Raw genomic sequence first — 19,420 nt, forward strand, 5'->3', positions numbered from 1 at the left:
TCCAAGTGCAGGTACACCTACATTGGGTTGGGAACAAACTATAGACCGCCTGAACAGGAGTGATGAGAACAATGATGTGGAAGTAACCTACAAGAGATCATCAACTGGTGCTCGGAATGGTTCCAGCATCATTCCGAGTATTTCTGCAGACAATGGTGCCCTGGACCCACCCAGCCTCCCGTTGTGACGAATCTACCAAGATGCGTTCTAGCGTGTTCCAACTCGGAGCTTTCAACCGATCTGTCTATATTGTAGAAACTATCCATTAGGTTACCATACTAACTTTCTCAGTGGCCCGTTGGACACGCGTTCTTGTATCAACCACTACCCGGGGCCGGGAGAGGGAGGCGTTCGAATTCCAGTGTCACCCGCATCCACTGGGAGCGTCTCCTGACCAGCTTTTCGCCTTGTTCCGCCACAACGATGATTTCTTTTACACGGCAGACCAAGAGAGAGCTTGTCATGGTTAGATGCTGGACATATAAGACCCAGGCTCCCTCCGACCACATCTATTGCCCAGAAGACATCAATCGTTCATCCACTCTTTCCCCTACCCTCTTTAACCAGGTTACTTAATTCTATATCTGCCTTGATATCATTTGCACCATAATTCCATCTCTCATTTGCTGCAAGCCCATTATGCGTCGTGCTGCGATGATGGCGGGTTTGACCGCCACTGCTGCCCATGCAGCTTCTCTGGCTGATGTCTGTACCACTGCCAACGTCAAGGCTGCCCTGCCTACCTCTGTGTACGGACTCACCATGATTCCTTCCTCTGTAACCGCCTCCCCCGTCTACAACGCCTCTACCAGCGGCCAGGTTTTCTTCCCCGATGCCACCTACGATTACTGCGGCGTCACGTTCAACTACACCCATAATGGTCGCGGTGACACCGTGAAATTGCAGTACTGGCTTCCCGCCCCCGAGAGCTTCGAGAACCGCTTCCTGGCCACAGGTGGCATGGCGTACATGATCAGCGGCGGCTCCAGCTATCTGCCCGGTGGTGTCATGTATGGTGCTGTTGCCGGTACCACCGACGGCGGTTTCGGCGGCGAATTGGACACTGCCTTCCTCCTGGCCAATGGGACGATCAACTACGAGGCCCTCTACTCCATGGGATACCACGGTATCGGCGAGCTGACCATCGTCGGCAAGGAGTTCACTAAAAATTTCTATAGCATGGGAGACGAGAAGCTTTACACCTACTACCAGGGTTGCTCCGAGGGTGGTCGTGAAGGCTGGAGTCAGGTTCAGAAGTACCCTGGCGTCTATGACGGTGTCATCCCTGGTGCCCCTGCCATTCGCTACGGCCAGCAGCAGGCCAACCATCTTTACTCCAACGTTGTTGAGAAGACCCTCGGATACTACCCCCCTCCATGTGAACTGGAGAAGATCGTCAATGCCACCATCGACGCTTGTGATTCTCTCGATGGCAAGGTCGATGGTGTTGTTGCCCGTACCGATCTCTGCCAGCTCCACTTTAACATCAACTCCACCATTGGCCTTCCCTACCATTGCGCTGCCAGCTCCAGCAGCGGAATTGGTCTTGGTTTCGGCAAGCGTGGCACTGACCCCGCCATCAACGGCACCGTCTCTGCCAAGGGTGCTGCCGTGGCTGCTGAAATCCTCAAGGGTCTGCATGACTCCAAGGGCCGCCGTGCCTACATCTCCTACCAGCCTACTGCCTCCTTCAGTGACGCCGAGACCTCTTACAACTCCGAGACTGGCGAGTATGAACTGAGCATTGCCTCTACCGGTGGTGAGTGGATTGCAAAGTTCTTAGAGCTCCGCGATGCCGACAACCTGTCTACCCTCGACAATGTCACCTACGACACCCTCCGTGACTGGATGGAGTTGGGCTGGAAGCGCTACGAGGACGTCATGCAGACTACCTGGCCCGATCTGACTGAGTTTGAGAAGGCGGGTGGTAAGATCATCACTTTCCACGGTGAATCTGATCAGTCTATTCCTACTGGCTCTTCGGTCCACTTTTACAACTCCGTCCGCAATATCATGTACCCGGACATGTCTTACAACGCCAGTGTCGCTGCTATGGGTGACTGGTACCGCCTGTTCCTGGTCCCGGGTGCCTCTCACTGCTCAACCAACGATGTCCAGGCCAATGGCCCCTTCCCTCAGACCAACCTGGCTGTCATGATCAACTGGGTTGAGAAGGGTATCGTTCCTCACACCCTCAACGCCACCCACCTGGCGGGTGAGTGGGAGGGCCAGAACGCCCAGCTTTGCTCCTGGCCCCTTCGTCCTCTCTGGACCGAGAACGGCACCAAGTTCAACTGTGTCTACGACCAGGCCTCTCTTGACACCTGGGATTACACCTTCGACGCCTACAAGGTACCCCTTTACTAAACAGCCAAACAGGGCTGCGCATCGCAATATTGAAGCATAATATCTATTCATGTATATTACATTAGTGCCATTTTATTATGCGTGTACTTAGGATCTACGTAGCTTCCCTGGGCCATTTGCGATGCATCACTTTCATTGAGCGTATCACTTACTACCACTAGCGTACCTCCAATTGAATCTGTGAATAGCCATATAAAGACGTAATACTGATCAGAAAACAAAACATATTTTCGGCCATAAAGTGCTTAGTGAAGTACATTGTTCATCTGTCGACCATTGATGATAAATTTATTATTGCCTTATTTTTGGCCATAGTCCCCTTCCTACCAACCTTGAGCCACGGAGAATCGTGCCGTTATCAGGAGGCGATGTAAGTCTATTTGCTTTAAGTATCATTCTCAGGATGTTATACTACGCAGAGAGATTTCTATGGTGATCCATATTCATTACTCGGACTCCAGCCCCTTTGTATCAAGTCCCCACACTCACCCCCAAGGACTAGAATCCAATCCTTTATTCTCCAAAAGAATTTCTACATCAAAGCCCCTACTCCGGCCGCAGCAGCTAACACCAACACTAATGCGTTGGAACCGAGCAAAGTAGTAGCACCGGAAGTAGACGTTGCTGATGAAGCAGAGCTGCTTCGTGTAGCCGTGGAAGTGATGGTTGCCATATTCCCAGTGTTTGTAGCAGACTGCAAATAAGGCCCCGTTAGTTATATCTGAGTGTGTTACCGGACACTTGATAGAATAACATACACTATTAGAAGCAGCTGTCGCAGTGGCTGCAGCCCCGGTGGCGGAAGAGGCACTGGGAGTGGCGCTGTCCCCGCAAGCCTCGGCTGCAGACTTTACGTCGTCGCCGTAGTACTGCCAGATGTTGTATGTCAAAGCACACTTCAGGCAAGCACTGAGCTCGGACTTGTAGGTTGAATTGGAACAGTAATCATCGCTGTCTTGGGAGATGAGAATGACGCCACCTGCAACATTTCTCGAGTTAGCTGCATGTAGCGGTGGGACTGAGAATGGACATGGTAAAGGTATAAAGGCATCATGAATGTGATCGAGACATTCCATGAAAGAACAAATCAATTGGTGCTGCACCCCACGTACCGCAATTGGCATGGCACTCATACAACGGACTGCCAGGTTCGATCGATTCCCTCCTCACTATAGGAAATGTGCCAGGGAAGCTCCATGGAAAGCCGGGGGTGACAAGAGCTGCAACAGCAGCGAGTATGAAAAGAAGTGACTGCATCTCTAGATCTGCAGCCGTGCCTGTATCGGATAACGTGATAGAGAGAAGAGAGATGCTTCACGTCCAATGAGCTTGTGATGTAGAATAGGTGTGCTCAGTGGGATCGGCACGGTTATATGCTCCAATGACTCCGTGGGCTGCACCGACCTCTATCCTGTAAGCTAGTAAACCCAGTAATATTTCGATCCATTTTTGCACTGACGCCGGTAACCATGAGAAAGTTGTCAGGCCACCGGATCATGTCCCGCCATACCTTTTGGGACCCATGAATTTCCATTCCACAATGTTTATAGACTAGTAGATATTACTCGGGTTCAGGCGGGTTCCTGGTCTGGTGACTTCCTTACAGTGCAGTGCAGACGGAATCTGCAGTACAATAAGGAGGAGCTAAGGGTGGCGCTCGCCTGGACTCTAATAGATTAATCCCGCAAGTGTACACTGGTTTCCGGACCAGTCAGCTGTCTGAACGGTGTAGGGCTTTTAGTAGTATGTCGCGAGGTTACATCATAGGGTCTACAAGCAGGACATATGAGAGTCCGATTTTCGGACGTTCATCTCATTCGGCTCGGTATGCCAGTCAAGGTAGGGAATTTCTGGTGGAGCTGGTCAGCCCGGGTAAATTATTCAAGTACGCCTTTGGTCGAAGCTTGTCATTCTAATGAGTGTGGACCCCGATGAAAATACTTATAAACCCTAATAGACCATGAATTGAGCTAAACCACATACTTCCAGTCGTCCCGGTCCCAGGATACCCACTCAGGGAAGAAAATTTTGGAACGCCAAGGATCCGTCGTTAGCTGGCATGGGTGCTCGGAGATAATGTACAAGGAAGGAACTCGGTCCACAATTCCATGTGTCATGGCGAACAGGCCAACGTCTTGGCAGGAAGAAAACAGCGTCCAGACAGATTCTGCCATCAGGATGCAGGCATATTTGCGCGATTCGGGACCCTCCAGTGCTCGGGGCCCACCGGGTACCCTTTTCAGGGAGCGGGCCCACGGCCCACTGTTCCCTTGGTACCTATTGCCCATCGTTGACCCTGGGGGTCTGCTGGAATACGTACGATGTAGTTGAACCGTTTTCTTTTTTCAAAAGGGAATATCGAGGAGTAACGGGCTCCTAGAGGTTTGCTCTTCCAACCTGGAGCAAGCTGACGGAGTGTCCAATTGGGCCGCGGTGGAGCCCTTATCGATCTGATATGATCCGATGCCGGGAGCTGCCCTTTCCGACTGTCAATTCACGGGTGATTCAGATGCATCGTGACCGCAAAGGAGGGGAATCTGTGATTAGTGCCATTCATTCCTTTCCAGAACCAGACTAGTTCTTACTGATTGATAACCTAACTTACCGTTAGTGGATTGCCACGACTGGAAGCCCGACTCTGTCAGAACAGCTCGCCTAACGGCGGAATTTGGAACCGAATGCATGGTGACATGCTCCAGAAGAGAGTGGATGCCCATCACATGCCATTGGCATTCCCGAACTTTTTCCATTGGAGATGGCCGCCTCCATGACCCCGATCAGTAATGGATTGGTGCAATTCCATGGTGATTGAACCGACGAAACAGCGAGCTTTTGGGCACGATGTCTGTTATATAAGAGATGCAACGAACGGATCATCCTTCGAATTTCTCTTTTCAATCCACTCCGATCCATCTTCAATCTCCAGAGGAAGCCATCAGTGCCTGAAAAACCCCTTTATCGGAATCCACTTATCTTCCCGGTAACAGAATGCCTTCCATGAACATGTTCACTAGCTTGCTAGCAGCAGCTAGCCTCATGGTTTCAGGCGTGTATGCTGCTGAAGCCACCGATATGGGTGCTGCGGCATTTCTGTGGCCGCCGGACAGAGCCTGGGGAGCCACCTGGGACACCACAGCCCCCTGCGGTTCATCAGCGGGCGTTACAAACCGAACCGAATTTCCTCTCAGTGAGCAGTGTTCTGTCATAGTATGTTCGTCTTACGTATTGACTAACGCCACTTTCCTTCGCCAGCAAACGGTGCCGTTTCTATAGTCCTTCAGGACGAATCATACTCCGTCAACCTTGCTATCTCCTTTGACAATGGTAAGTTCCCCGGGTTCGCCAATTTTAGAACATCTTTAACATACATTAGACCCAACCAAGAATGCCGATTTCAGCACTGTTGTGGCTGGCAGCCGCTTTCCCGACGTCGAGCCTGGTCACGAATGTTATTCAGTGCCCAACCCACCGTCCAACATCACTTCTGGGTCCAACGCTACTCTTCAACTGAAATATATCTCCGATTTCGACAATGACGGTAACGAGACTTACTATGCATGTGCTGATATTACCTACGTACCGTATAGCTCGTTCACCACCGACATCCCATGCTTCAATGTCTCAGAGGCCGACACGAGCAGCTCGTCTTCGTCGTCGTCGTCCTCGTCAACCACATCAGCTAGCAGTTCCAGCAGCAGCAGCTCGGGAGGCTCGAACGGACTGTCTGGAGGGGACATTGCAGGAATTGTGGTCGGAACAGTGGCTGGTGCTGCGCTGATAGGTGCAGCAGCATTTATCCTCGGTCGGTACTGGCAGAAGAGGGTGCAACGCGAACATGAAGTCGCCATGAACATGATGAACCCGGTGCAGAAAACGTGGTCGGCTTCGACGGCTGGTCGCCAACAGCAGCAGGCATAGAGTGTCAGTAAAATTATGATGAAACGATAGGGATTGTGTATATAATGAGAAGGACAACTTCCTAGCCGTTGTCATAATGAGCGGCTCGAGGGGTTATGGGGTATCTCATAGATATGAGAGACAATGAATGATACTTTGTACAATTATTGCTGTGCATAAATATCAATTGTTAGCTGTATCAGCCTATCACCAAAGGTAGTGCGAGGACGTGGACCGTCCACCTGGAGCATCTGTCTTTAAGCCGCATAGGTGGGTTGAGAGATGTAGCAGCCCGCAACATGTCGCCGGCAGTAGTCATACCTTTTCGCAGCAACCACTATCTACTACTTTAGGTAGGTATAGTTACGACAGGTCGGGTAGCTGCAGTATGATCTACACGATCAGCGTAAGAGATAACCTTACTTGAATTCAATAACTTAGACAATTATACCAGACTTCTTTTAGCTGCCAAATCCATTATATGGCGAGTGAGTCAAGGAACAAAGAAAATATAGAGTAATTCTTCCCAAGTACTACTAATGAAGATGTAGTCACATCTATGATTGTTGGTTGCCTCGCACCCAATCTATCAGCTTCTTCCTTGCTGTTGGTTGGAAATCACAAATGCCCGGGACTCGGGATCTGACATCGCGCTAGAGATGCTGGTAGCCACCAAACACCCAATAAGAAAAGTAGTCAACTTCATGGATTCCAAGGCCTCGAACCAGCCAGTTGAAAGGAAACAAAGAAAGTTGGCGGATGGTGGGATCGCCAGCTGGTCAGTTCAATAAGTCTAGCTGGAATGGGAAAGGTTTGGGGACATGTCAGCACTAACCACTTCCTTCGCCATCGCAAGGCTGCGTGACCAGCTTCTCGGATGACTTTTACCAGGGCTCCAGGTTTAAGTAACTGTGCCATATATAAATTACATCCAAAGCCAATCGCTCCCTCCTTCATAGTCCATCGCTCAATTATCGCCTCCTGCCAAAGTATCCCAGCCCTTTTCACAATGGCAACCCTTGTCTTCATCCCCGGTGCTTGGATCACCCGCGAATTGTACCAGCCTTTCCTCGATGCCTGCTCTGATGCTGGCTATCCCGTTCACTATGCAGATTACCCATCCATTGATCCGGCTGATCCTACCGTCGCAGACTGCAAGACCGACACGGATGTGATCAGGAATACACTGCACAGATTGGTCGAAGATGAGGGTAAAGATATCTTCCTGATGATGCACTCGTATGCCGGAATGCCCGGTGCAGCTGCCGCACTCGGGTTGGCCAAGTCACTGCGAGTGCAACAGGGCAAGCGCGGCGGCGTGATTGGGATGGTGTTCATCGCGGCCTTCTTGGTGCCGGAGGGAGTCAGCTGTGCAGGACTGCAAGGCGGCAATCTTCCCCCGTGGATTCTGCTGGACAAGGTGAGTTCTTCCAAAGACTGTCTTCTCAGGGAAGATACACAATGACTAATGCCATTACAGCCCACTGCCAACCTTAACGTTCCCGCTGACGCCGTCGCCAACTTTGCGGGAGATGTTGATCCGGCCCTACTCGAAAACCTCAATGAGAAGGTCAAACCTCATTCAACACTGGCTTTCACCTCTCCCCAGCCGGCTCCTGCATGGGCGGAGGAAGCATTCCAAGGACGCTTGGCTTTTATCGTCACCACGGGCGATCCTGCCGTTCCGAAAGAAGCACAGTATGGCATGATGGCTGCGACTCAGCAACAGTGGATTGTTAAGGAGATTGATAGCAGTCACTGTGCTCCATTTATTGATCGGATTGGGGAGACGATTCGGTTGATGGATGAGTGTGTGAAGGAGTTTCAACGTTGAACTAGACGCCAGGGTCAAATTCTGTCACTAATAATTCTCTCTAGCAATGATCGGTGTAGAGGCGTACAAAATAACAAAAAAACGAAAACAACCGGACATGAAACCAACCAACACGCCAACTGATGTTGTCCAAGGTCTAGAGTCAATATAAAGTATAATAAAATCTACGCCTTCAACAAACCACGTACAGTTTCCTCCACCTGGTGCAACATCTGCGCCTTATCCTGACCCGCATCCACAATAAGCACATCACCCTCCGACAGCGTTGGCTCCTCCAAGATATCCAGCTGGGAATCCACCATTGTTGAGCGCATATAATGATCTTCCTTAGCAAGACGTGCAACCATACGCTCCTTCAATGTCTCCCGGTCGTCAACAGACAGGAGCAGAAAGGTGACTGTAACAGGGAAGTCCAACAGCTGAGACAGCCGTCGCAGCTCATCACGGTAGACAGTACGCAGTGCGGAGCAGGTTACAGCAACAGCCGGCGCAGTGCTTTGCTGCAGTCGATCCATCACTGCCCCTCGGATATGCGCCAACCAGTCCCACCGGTCGCGATCCTCCAACGGAATCCCATTAGCCATCTTCTCCCGCGCGGCCGGCGAATGCAGGTTGTCGCCTTCGATCACCGGGATCTCGAATCGGTGTGCCAGTGCTTGCGCAGCAGTGCTTTTGCCGCATCCGCATGGTCCGGTGAGGAAGATGATTTCGCGTGCTAGTGCTGTGGTGGTAATTGCGCCCGTAGACGTGGACCAGCAGTGAGTGCGGAAGTATTGGACGAACCGGCTGACCAACTCGGGGGTGAGTCCGCCAGCCTCGCGCAGAGCAGGCGCAGCAGCTACGGCCTGCTTGGTATCGTACAGCAGCACACGACTAGGCTTGTCATGGTCGTACTTGCTGGTGAAAAATTCCAGCAGCTTGATGGGCGGGTTGACATTGGGATCCTGGTTAGACTCGTGCAACCGCTGCAGCCATTCACGTCGAGGGAGCTCCTCAAACTCTAGCCCAGCTTGTCGGAGTAGAGGAAGCAAGTCTCTTGTCCAGTGGCTCAACAGTGGGTTGGTCAGATTGACCACTTCGCCTGCCCTGGATGCCAGGGTCAGGTCGATCACACTGGTCGCCACAACATCCACAGGCGTCCAGGAGAGGAGATCATCGAGCTGCGGCAGGGCGTGGATGGTTTCAGCTGTTTGGAACATCATAGGAATGGCCTCGGTAGCGTTCCAGATCCCGTGAACACTGTCGGCGATGATCTGGCCCACACGCAACACCCTGGCGGTCATTCCTGCTTGATTAGCAGCGCGGTTCACAATGTGCTCTGTCACCAGCTTGGACTGCGCGTATCCCATCCCCTGGGCACAGGCTAGACTGTCGGGCAGCGCTTCAGGTACCCAATTGCCTGGCGTCCGAGCGACGGTACTTACCGACGAGCAGAAGGCAAACCGGGCTGGTTGAGGTCCATGAACATCCAAGCAGAGGTTGAGAAGATGGCGGGTACCAGCGATGCAGCTGGACTCGAAGCTTTCCAGCGCCCAGTTGAAGTTAACTGACCAGGCGCAGTGCATCACCGCCGTTACAGACTGCACCAGTCTGTTATATACGCCTTCGTCCAAGCCTAAACGTACTGGATTGGCGAGGTCAGCGGGTAGAGAGATAATCTTGTGCTCGGTAGCTGGTGACAGAACAGACGACAGGCCACGAGCACGCAGTGATTGACGAACACGACGGAAAGCTGCTTCGCGGGATTCTGCGCGGACCAGGCAGTAGATGGTCTTGACATGATCTATCTGGGCCAACTGGGCAACAATATGGGCACCCAGAGATCCAGTAGCACCTGTCACGACGACATGCTCACCAGTCTCTTCGCGAGGCACTGCAATATGACGCTTGAATTGGTTGCCATACTTTTCAATGAGATCAGCCATCCGCTCTTCGACCGGTCGCTGCTCTTTCGGCGCCTGTCCCAGTCGCAGGCGTGTTAACTCGTCTGCCATGGCCTGCACCGAAGGGTGCTCGAAAACAAAGTTCTGGGAGAGTTTGTGGCCTCCAATGTCTAGAGTCCGGAGAAGTGTTGTACGCAAACGGATCGACTGCAGACTATCCACTCCCAGACTGAAGATGTCGGTTGTCGCACCCAAGGTAGAGGGATCAATACCTGGTGCGACCTCCAGTAGCTCCTCACAGAGGAATGCTTCCAGCTCGCCCCCCTCAAGCACTTGGTCACCGCTGGCATCCTCCGCGTCGTAGATCTGGTCAATTTGTTCCTGATAATCACGATAAAAGGCAGCACGAATGACAGTGCCCTTATCCGTCTTGCGATAAGGCGCATCCGCGGGCAACACATGGATCATATCGCGCGAGAGGTAGGCATAAGCCGGCAATTCCGCATTGCAGCGCTCGATGGCTGGAAAGACAGCCTCAATTAGCTGGTCATCTGTCTGGCACCGGCTACTGGTTGCTGGGATGAGAAATAATCCGAGACGCGGCTTGTTGGCCCCAAAGGCGATCGCTTCGGCAACGTTGGGGTCGTTGCGCGCCACCCCCTCGATGATGAGTGGGTTTGCCTTCTCGCCATTCTCCAGAACCAGAGTGTCATCCAAGCGGGCATAGTAGCGCCACGCGTTGGGCTTAGTCGGGTGCTTCTCGAAGAGATCCTTCGTTGCATATGAGTTGTCGGGCCGGTTGCTGGCGACCTTGGAGGGCCAGCCTTCCAGGACGCACAGCTCATAAATGCCCGACATTTGTTCCTCCCAGCGGAGGTAGGGCAGCAGAGATGGACCTGGGCGAACATAGTCCCAGTCCAAATCATCCCTCTCGCGGAAAGAAGTCATCAGTTGACCGGTCTCCGTGGTTCCATAATGAGAGACCAGACGCACTCCGTTCTGCACCAGCTTATCTCCAATGGGTTTCGGGCAGGACGAACCTCCAAACATGACCAGCTCCAGACGGGCCATCATGTGCAGGCCCTCGTCGGATTCGGACAATAGCTTCAGTGCATAAGGTACTGCATACAGGATCTCGATTTCCTGGTGGTCCTTGAGAGTTGCCAGTAGATGCGGGGCCGTCAGCGGCAAATTCGCATTGTAGAGGTAAATCAATTTCTGCGAGTGCATGGCCCGGAAGAGACAGCTGATACCGTGCGCGTGAAATAGCGGCAGGGTGATGAATCCCCGGAGGCCGAAGTTGTTGGCGTAGTTCTTCAAGGCTCCGGAGTGCGTCTGATAGATGGGCTTCGGATGGCCAGTGGAGCCACTCGAGTGGATAATCCAGCAGATATGCTTTGCCTCTATGCTGCCATTCAACTGCGCTGGCGGCAAGGATAGGGTGTCTGCTCCGGGGGAATTGTAGTTCTCACTCGTCAATACCGGTTGCTGTACGATGGCCGTCCGCGACGCCACCCTCTCCCCAACCGCCTGGAAGCTGGGATATGTGATGAGGAAGGCAGCCTTGGTGCTTTCGATCAGACTGACATAGGCATCTTCGGCAATGCGCGTCGATAGCAAGAGCACTGTGTGACCGAGACGGGAGATAGCCAGCAATTTGATCATGTACTCAAAGTCGGAGGGACCCAGCAATCCTACAACCTGTACGGGATCGTCTGAAGACCGTCGCTGTGGGATGACCTTTGCATAGTGTACCGATGCGGCTTCGACGAAGGTGTTCAACTGGTGGCAGAAGTAGTCAGTATCCCTTATGGGTCCAGAAATAGATGCGAATGCATGTTCACCTGCTTGGGAGTATAGTATATGTACTCGGTACCCGACAATGGGTAAGCGACAATAGGCTCGTTTCCATGAGGACCTTTGGCTCGAGCCTGTATGAGGTGGTTGATTGTGTGAATGGTTTCTTCCGCAGATTCCGCCTCCAGCTCGTCTACCGACGTTGCGGGTGACGATGCACTCAGTCTATTTGGGGAGGCGAGCGACGAAGGAATGGGAGAGACTGCCACGGATGCCATCTTGAACGCACAGTGGCGTAGGGGAGGGAGGAAGAGTGAGATGATGGATGTTGAGGAGAATCCCAAGTAGCATGGGGGATTTCTTGAAGTTTATGAAATGCCATTCACAAGCAAGACCTATCGCAACCTGCTCGTGTGTCTGGACTCCGCATCTCCGGATTAGTCTACGGGTATTGACTAGACTGCTGATTGGAAGATGGAATGGAGATGATGCAGATGCCCTCCATGCCGCATTTCCGCCTTCATCCCCGCCCTTTTCCGCCATGTTTTTCTCCACCGGCGGAAAAGCCTCGTGCGGGGAAGGAAAGAACTAGAGGCACCGGAAGCCCTGCTCTTCTTATCATTTGCGCTATGGATACGCTTTCTTCATCGATTATTCGATGCATCGGATTATGTTTGGCGGAAATGCTCTTCTTGATGGAAGGGTACCTACAGACTCCATGTGATAGTTACATCACCGGCTGTGACTCGAGCCATTCCTACTAGTAACAACCTATGCCAAGGTAGAAGGCTCAGTAATAACGCTCAAACCAGGAGAAACCCATGTAATAAGAAATATTGGTTCTCTAATTACTGCCAGTAAATGTCGAAGATTCTAGCTCCGGATCATAATGTACAAACGAAACCAGCCGCGACAACACCGCAAACTCCAGCTTCAACTTGACGGTATAGAAAAATGTCTTCAACGAGGTCTGCAAGATAAACAAGTCCAAATACTCCAGCGCTAACAGCGAGATATCCATCAAGATAATCGCTGTGTTGATAGCCAGTAGCTGCTCCATGATATTTGTCCTCCGCTTGCTCCGATGCGGGTAGAGATAGAGCAGCCGGAACGTCTGCACGATGAAGATCGTCGAGATGATCATCTCCTGCACGAAGAACCCCGTGAGCTGCACCTTGGCCCAGATGTTATAGACATATGCGAACCCCGCCCCGCCGTAGACGGCACCATAGGACAGGATGATCTGCGGAATCTGCAGGATGATGGCGTCGATGATGATCATGTAGAGAACGAAGCGGAGGACCTTTTGATTCGACAAGATCAGATGAAGTCGCGAATAGAGCACCACAGATTGTCCGGTCACCATAATAGCCCAGCCGAATGTTGATAGCGTCACTGGAATCCATAGCGGCGCCAGCTGGAAGTACTTCAGCAGCAGTCCGATCGCTTGCGGGATGATGCCGAGCCCGGTTGAGACGAGTAGACTCCAGAAGTACAGGCCCCCATAGACGTGAAATGTGAGAAATACCAGAATAATAAGTTCGATGGAGCTGTACAGAGCACATGCTAATAAGCTGGCTAACACCGCCTGGATAGCCAGGCTGTTGCCGGTATAACCCCCGGCGATGCCCTCAACGGGGGCCGAGTAATTGGCCATCTTCCCTGGGGAGCAACACCGTCATCCAGGCACATTCTGAAAAGCGATTCCCCCTGAAGGATATATGCCATGTGCTGATCGACATAGGAACGAAGTCGGGGGGATGAGGATGTTCCGGGCGCTCGGCTACCTTGACCTCGTCTGACTTACGATCCATGGATCGCCTAACGTTGAACCCCGGATCATTCGCCTGAGCGGCCACACAGCCCCATTCAACGCAGGACTAAAATCTGGGGTTGGCACCGTTAGCCAGTCACTTAAGATGGGCGCGCTCAGGCCAACCACTTCCAGAGATCTGGCCGGCTGTTTAAGGTGCTGACGCGTGCGTGGCCCGATTGCATCCGGCTTTTCAAAGTTGCCCAAACCACTCAATTCTATTATTCTAAAATACATTGCGATCGGCTATACAGTAAACTTAACCTTGTTACTAGGACCCGCAGCCAGCGCAGTCTGGCGTACCGCCTCCTCACCGACCTCCTCAAAAATGTCGTACCCCCAATGGCCCGGAAAATTGAAGCGTTTGTGGCGTTCCAGCGAGTTCAACTGTGCAAAGGCCCCCTCCGGCAACGCCCGGACTCGCAAGTTAGCTGCAATGCGAGCCGGGGTGACACTCTTGGATAGCACGACGGTGCCACGCTGCACGCCCCAGCTGGCCAGCAGTGGTCCGGGGTCCAAGCTAAGCTCGCCCGCCACGCGGTGCACCAACGGGTCATCGACCGTGCGCGGCTCCCCAGTCTGGTTGTTGCCCAGCGGAGAGTAGGCTTCGATGAGAATACCTTTGCTCTGGCAGTATTGAAGCAGATCCGGCTGTTGCAGGTAGGGATGGGCTTCGATCTGGTTGACGGCGGGCACGACGGAGACTTGGCCAAGCAGCTCCTCCAAGCGACGGATATTGAAGTTGGACACGCCAATGGCGCGTACCTTGCCCGTTGCTAGCAATTTCTCCATTGCGCGATAGGTGGTGCTGTAGTCGATGTCGGCCAAGTCGAACACTCCATCGTCGTTGAGGGGAAACCATTTGTCGCCACTCTTGAAGGCGCTGTACAAGAGGTCAATGCTTAGTCTCCACCAGACGATCCCGAACGATGAGTAGACAGTTACTTACCAGGGCCAGTGCATGAGATAGAGATCCAGGTAGGCGAGGCCTAGGTCTTGGAGGGTCTTGTCGAGTGCTGGCTCCACGTCCTCCGGGGCGTGCTTGGTGTTCCACAGCTTGCCAGTAATGAAGATCTCTTCACGGGGCACTCCGGACTTGCGAATGCCATTGCCGACTTCGGTCTCGTTGCGATAGATGGCGGCGCAATCAATGTGGCGGTAACCCTCCTTAAGGGCCACTTCGACGGCGTTTTCTACCTCGAGGGGCTTGGCCTGCCAGGTACCAAATCCCACAGCAGGGATTTTGGCGCCGGTGTTGAGGGTGAAGTGCGAGGGTAGGGACATGGTAGGCAAGACTTCTTTTTCTCTCTGTCTTTGAGAAGGAGACGAACATTAAGCTAGAACGGTGGTGGTGATTCATATAGTCAAGCAGCACAACACGAGTGGGGTCGGAAATCCGACAGCCCAACGGCGGATAAACCAAGAGTTCGGAGAAGATGATCGCTAGATTCAACTAGATGACAATTGACTCCATTCTCATGATCCACACTTCGTTTCTACCCCGCCAAACTCTCTCTCAGTCGAAAGAATAGCCGCAACACAATGCCGTTCAGCAAGAAGCCCGCCTTTGATGACTTGCCGCTGGACAAGACGGGTCCGCCCGGTAATGCATGGGGATTATTTGGACCCAACGACCAGTGTGGTATGTTGAATCTTCTCACCCCCGATCGAACGCGTGCCGCCGCCAGCGAAATCCGCGATGGGGTTCGCATTTCCACCGACTGGCCACTGGATCGTATTACCACGCCCGCCTTCAATCGGGTTCCATTTGCCCAGACCATCTCCAACATAGCCCCCACATCTGTCAATGATGACATCCTGCACTTCAACACCCAGTCCAGCTCGCAGTGGGACGGTCTGCGGCATTTCGGCTACCAGGAACAGAGACTGTATTTCAACGGCCGCACCCTCGACGACATTTTGACTACAAAAGTTAATGGGATTCACGGTGCGTATTTCCACCCGAAAACAAGAAATCACTGATGAATTTGTTCTGATCGTTCTTGCAGCATGGGTGGAAACCGGTGGCATCATCGGACGGGGAGTCTTGTTAGATTATGTCGCTTGGGCAGAGGCCAACCATGTCCCTGTGAAGCCTTTTACGACCCAGTCAATCGCAGTCGCCGTCCTGGAGGAAGTCGCCAAGGCCCAGGGCACAGAGCTGAGGCCCGGTGATATCTTGTTCATCCGAGCGGGCTGGGGACGGGGGTATGCCCAACTATCTCAAGATGAAATCTCTGCGATGACCAACATCCCCACGCCCCCAGCGATCGGGATCGAGTCGTCAGAGGCCACACTTCGGTGGCTCTGGGAGAAGGAATTCGCTGCTGTCGCTAGTGACACCCCAAGCTTTGAGGCCTGGCCGTGCCAGGACTTCAAGTACTGGTTACATGAGTGGCTGCTGGCCGGTTGGGGGCTTCCGATCGGGGAAATGTTCGATTTGGAGCAGCTGAGCGAGGAGTGTCGAAAGAGGCAGCGCTGGTCATTCTTTTTCACCAGCGTTCCATTGAAGGCGAGTTATGTTGCCAACGGTGATTTGTTCATTTCCAATGACTGACAATCAGCTTCGTCGACTAGGTTCCCGGAGGAGTGGCTAGCCCGCCAAATGGCGTTGCTATCTTGTAGCGCTGATTAATGATTCTATAACCAGCTGGCCTGGCGGTAACACACCGCAGCCTAGACTACTCGTCACCCAGGTTTTCATGGTATGTCTGTACGACATCATGCCAACAAACGCGGTGGGAGGTTGATGAACATGAAGGACGGTTGCGGAAGGCTGCCCTGAGGCGCACCCACCAAGCAATAGTACCATGAATACCTTCCAATAGACGGAATATCCAACCAGAATACATTTAAATTCATAGCTGTAGTAATGATTACATCTCCATGATGTCTTAGATTGGGATCTGCAAATACCTTACCCACAAATAATGGTTTTAATTACAGTTCCAGGATATAGCTACGCCAAATCAACCCAAGCTCTATTACGGAGTCAGCGATTTGGGTCATGACACCCGAACTCAACTTTGTCAATAATGTCCTCACACATGACACAAGTGGAGGGTATGGGATAGGCTACTGACATACAAACGTACCATCCACCTGACACTGTCGGAATGGGTTTTTTGTCCCAAGGTGATCTCGTAGCTTCAGGACGCGGATATGAATCGGAAATGTCGGAAAGACATGGAGATAGAGTAGTGTCAATATCATGGAGAGTTTTGGATTCCATGTCGCGGTCCAATCGGGTGGCGAGCGAGTTAAGTTAGCGACCGCTAGGGTGAAAACGGATGCGCGAAAAGCAACAACCCGAGTATACAATGGTAGAACAGTAGCCTTTGATCGAGAAATTTGGCACTTGGATGCATATCGAATGCTGAATGGAGATATGTTTAGATGGAGATGCAAAAGTTGATAATTCTGGACATCCTCTGTCTAAGCACTGACACGGTATTTAGCATGATCGAAGCATATGAAACAGATCTGGGGAAGTTTACAGGCACCCCACCCGGGTCTGGGGTAGATTCAGCGCTGGTCTGATGTTTGATACCTATACGAGAACCCGGAACAAGTCTGGTCTGGCCGTGCCAGTGCCAGTCGCTAACCCCAGACCGGGGGATATCCGCTCCTTTCCCGCTCGTGGGGACCCCGCACTGACAGATGGGGAATAGGGTCATGGCATCTGGGGTACAGCAGCCCAACAGCAGCCGGTAGCAATATAAAACGAATGACACTCTGATTCTCGAAGAAGATGAAATCTTGCTTCTTTCTACTCTTCTCCTTTCCGTATAAATTTGCCCAGCCACAGGACTGACTCAGTATCCGTTCTTAGCAATCCCTTGTGGCCTTGGCCCTTAGTACTGTTCCGATATCGGCTGTCGTAGCCCCGGCGGTACATACCTACATCAACTGACAGCATGGCGGAAATTGACAACAAAGCATCATCTCGCCATGTCGAGTCCACTGGGAAGCCATTGGACTTGGTGGACGAATCGTTCGAGGGCTTGACCCCGGAAGAAGAACAGGCCCTGGAGAAGCGCCGTAAGACTATACACTGGTTTCGTACTACTGGTGCAATCGTATGATGCTGACTGCCGGCAGTGGTGCGCAAGATCGATTTGCATCTGATTTCTTCGTTGTTCCTACTATTTATTTTCAATATCTTGGACCGTTCCAACATCGCCAATGCCCGTCTGGGAGGGCTACAGGAAGACCTGGGCCTCTCGGACACGCAATACCAAACTGCGGTAGCCATCATGGTAGGTCAAGTGCCCCACCCTGAGACGTTAACCAGTGCTAAAAATTGTCGGTGCACAGTTTGTCGGCTACCTGGTAGGCCAAGTGCCGAGTAACATTCTGTTGACCCGTTTGAAACCCTCCCGCTACATCCCAGCAGCCATATTCATCTGGGGAGGAATTTCGATCTGTATGGCTGCGGTACATGGTTACGCCGGCATTATATGCGTGCGCATATTCCTCGGCTTCGCCGAGTCACCATTCTTTCCCGGGGCTTTGTAAGTACCCATTACCAAATCCGAATGATCTTGTCTCTGAACGAACTTTAACGAGCGATCCCACCAGGTTGCTGATAAGTTCCTGGTACAAACCGTCCGAAATTGCGGTGCGGGTAGCCGTGGTGTATTGTGGTAACACCATCGCCAATGGATTTGGCAGCATGTTTGCCGCGGGCGTCATGAGTGGACTAAATGGCAAAGGCGGGCTGGAAGGCTGGAGGTATGTGATCGCCTGGCATACTGTGAGAGCGTATAGCTAATTAATGCGCGGACAGATGGCTATTTATAATCGAAGGGGCTGGTACAATGGTGGCCGGCCTTCTCGCTGTCGCGCTTCTCCCAGACTTTCCTCGTTCCGGGCAGCGAAAATGGCTATCGGAACAGGAGCAGCGCTTTTCCGAATGGCGTCTCGCCCGCGCCGCAAATGATGAGGTCGATGAGAATGGTTCCATTCGCGAGGGCTTGCGGGATGCATTGTTAGATCCCAAGGCGTGGATGTTGATCCTGATCCAGGTTTGCCAGCTCACATCTCAAAGCTGGACCTACTTCTTTCCTGTAAGTACCAATCTTTATGTTTTCGGCTACTGTGGTTCTGACTTATGTACTATTAGACCATCGTCAAAACACTGGGGTTTAGCAACATCATCACGCTGCTGATCACGGCTCCGGTGTACGTCTTTGGCTTCATCACCGCTCTTGGTAATTCCTTCATTGCGAACCGAACGAGCCAGCGCGCAGTTCTTATCGCGTGGCCTTTAATCATAGACATCGTGGGAAACGTCATGGTCATATCGTCTCGAGCCACTGCAGTCAGGTACATCGGCATGTTCTTAATGTGCGCTGGTTCATATTCCGCTTTCAACGTCGTTCAAGCGTGGATTGCCAGTACGATCCCCCGGACACGCACCAAGCGGGCCATTGTGTACGCGTTGGTCAACCTCTTCGGTAACTCGTCCAATATATACGGCTCGTACTTCTTTCCCACATCCGACTCTCCACAGTACCGGCCTGGTGGTATCACCCTTTCAGCGTTTGCTGCTGCCGGAATCGTCTTGACTGGGCTGTTGGCATTGTATCTCCATACACTCAATGTGAAGGCACGAAAGGCAGAGGAGGAGGACGGGCAAATTCGTTATAAGTATATCTGGTAATTGGTCGCTGAGCAAGTGCTGAGTGCCGGGGTGGAATAAATGGAAACTTACCAACTTGCGAGACTTCCCAAGATTACTGACTGGGCAAGCCGGTCCGTTGTAGCTATATCGTAGACACCCTACCTAGATATATGGTGCAAAAGCAACAATCCGGTCGGATTACC

General features: G+C 52.3%; 9 protein-coding genes across 9 annotated transcripts; 5 read left to right on the plus strand and 4 right to left on the minus strand.

Annotated features, from left to right (window-relative positions):
* Positions 1 to 538: 538 nt before the first annotated feature.
* On the plus strand, positions 539 to 2,498 carry BO88DRAFT_402362 (tannase). The gene has a single exon (XM_025706082.1). The coding sequence runs from the start codon at positions 658 to 660 to the stop codon at positions 2,365 to 2,367; it is 1,710 nt and encodes a 569-aa protein (XP_025565870.1). The 5' UTR covers positions 539 to 657; the 3' UTR covers positions 2,368 to 2,498.
* Positions 2,499 to 2,899: 401 nt separating this feature from the next.
* Positions 2,900 to 3,624, minus strand: BO88DRAFT_412200 (uncharacterized protein; the record flags this gene model as incomplete). The annotated part of the gene is made up of 3 exons (XM_025708077.1): positions 2,900 to 3,061; positions 3,126 to 3,385; positions 3,480 to 3,624. 3 exons carry the CDS (start codon positions 3,622 to 3,624, stop codon positions 2,900 to 2,902), a joined length of 567 nt encoding a protein of 188 aa, XP_025565871.1.
* A 1,731-nt stretch (positions 3,625 to 5,355) lies between these two features.
* On the plus strand, positions 5,356 to 6,285 carry BO88DRAFT_412201 (copper acquisition factor BIM1-like domain-containing protein; the record flags this gene model as incomplete). Its single annotated transcript, XM_025708078.1, has 3 exons — positions 5,356 to 5,554; positions 5,620 to 5,691; positions 5,741 to 6,285. The coding sequence occupies 3 exons, from the start codon at positions 5,356 to 5,358 to the stop codon at positions 6,283 to 6,285; spliced, it is 816 nt and encodes a 271-aa protein (XP_025565872.1).
* A 988-nt stretch (positions 6,286 to 7,273) lies between these two features.
* BO88DRAFT_450693 (alpha/beta hydrolase) lies at positions 7,274 to 8,098 on the plus strand (the record flags this gene model as incomplete). The annotated part of the gene is made up of 2 exons (XM_025710587.1): positions 7,274 to 7,684; positions 7,745 to 8,098. The coding sequence occupies 2 exons, from the start codon at positions 7,274 to 7,276 to the stop codon at positions 8,096 to 8,098; spliced, it is 765 nt and encodes a 254-aa protein (XP_025565873.1).
* A 164-nt stretch (positions 8,099 to 8,262) lies between these two features.
* Positions 8,263 to 12,056, minus strand: BO88DRAFT_333522 (NRPS-like enzyme; the record flags this gene model as incomplete). Its single annotated transcript, XM_025702769.1, has 2 exons — positions 8,263 to 11,763; positions 11,826 to 12,056. 2 exons carry the CDS (start codon positions 12,054 to 12,056, stop codon positions 8,263 to 8,265), a joined length of 3,732 nt encoding a protein of 1,243 aa, XP_025565874.1.
* A 511-nt stretch (positions 12,057 to 12,567) lies between these two features.
* On the minus strand, positions 12,568 to 13,519 carry BO88DRAFT_402363 (uncharacterized protein). The gene has a single exon (XM_025706083.1). The coding sequence runs from the start codon at positions 13,433 to 13,435 to the stop codon at positions 12,623 to 12,625; it is 813 nt and encodes a 270-aa protein (XP_025565875.1). The 5' UTR covers positions 13,436 to 13,519; the 3' UTR covers positions 12,568 to 12,622.
* A 318-nt stretch (positions 13,520 to 13,837) lies between these two features.
* Positions 13,838 to 14,892, minus strand: BO88DRAFT_441730 (Aldo/keto reductase; the record flags this gene model as incomplete). Its single annotated transcript, XM_025709905.1, has 2 exons — positions 14,541 to 14,892; positions 13,838 to 14,474 (listed from the first exon to the last, which is right to left on the minus strand). The coding sequence occupies exons 1-2, from the start codon at positions 14,873 to 14,875 to the stop codon at positions 13,838 to 13,840; spliced, it is 972 nt and encodes a 323-aa protein (XP_025565876.1). The 5' UTR covers positions 14,876 to 14,892.
* Positions 14,893 to 15,042: 150 nt separating this feature from the next.
* BO88DRAFT_205795 (uncharacterized protein) lies at positions 15,043 to 16,177 on the plus strand. The gene is made up of 2 exons (XM_025701892.1): positions 15,043 to 15,539; positions 15,601 to 16,177. Exons 1-2 carry the CDS (start codon positions 15,134 to 15,136, stop codon positions 16,146 to 16,148), a joined length of 954 nt encoding a protein of 317 aa, XP_025565877.1. The 5' UTR covers positions 15,043 to 15,133; the 3' UTR covers positions 16,149 to 16,177.
* Positions 16,178 to 17,324: 1,147 nt separating this feature from the next.
* Positions 17,325 to 19,256, plus strand: BO88DRAFT_433049 (pantothenate transporter; the record flags this gene model as incomplete). Its single annotated transcript, XM_025709397.1, has 6 exons — positions 17,325 to 17,632; positions 17,693 to 17,850; positions 17,909 to 18,105; positions 18,173 to 18,325; positions 18,381 to 18,660; positions 18,717 to 19,256. The coding sequence occupies exons 1-6, from the start codon at positions 17,509 to 17,511 to the stop codon at positions 19,254 to 19,256; spliced, it is 1,452 nt and encodes a 483-aa protein (XP_025565878.1). The 5' UTR covers positions 17,325 to 17,508.
* Positions 19,257 to 19,420: the final 164 nt, after the last annotated feature.

Source organism: Aspergillus vadensis (genome assembly GCF_003184925.1).
Source record: "Aspergillus vadensis CBS 113365 unplaced genomic scaffold BO88scaffold_4, whole genome shotgun sequence".
In the NCBI taxonomy this organism is placed as follows: domain Eukaryota; kingdom Fungi; phylum Ascomycota; class Eurotiomycetes; order Eurotiales; family Aspergillaceae; genus Aspergillus; species Aspergillus vadensis.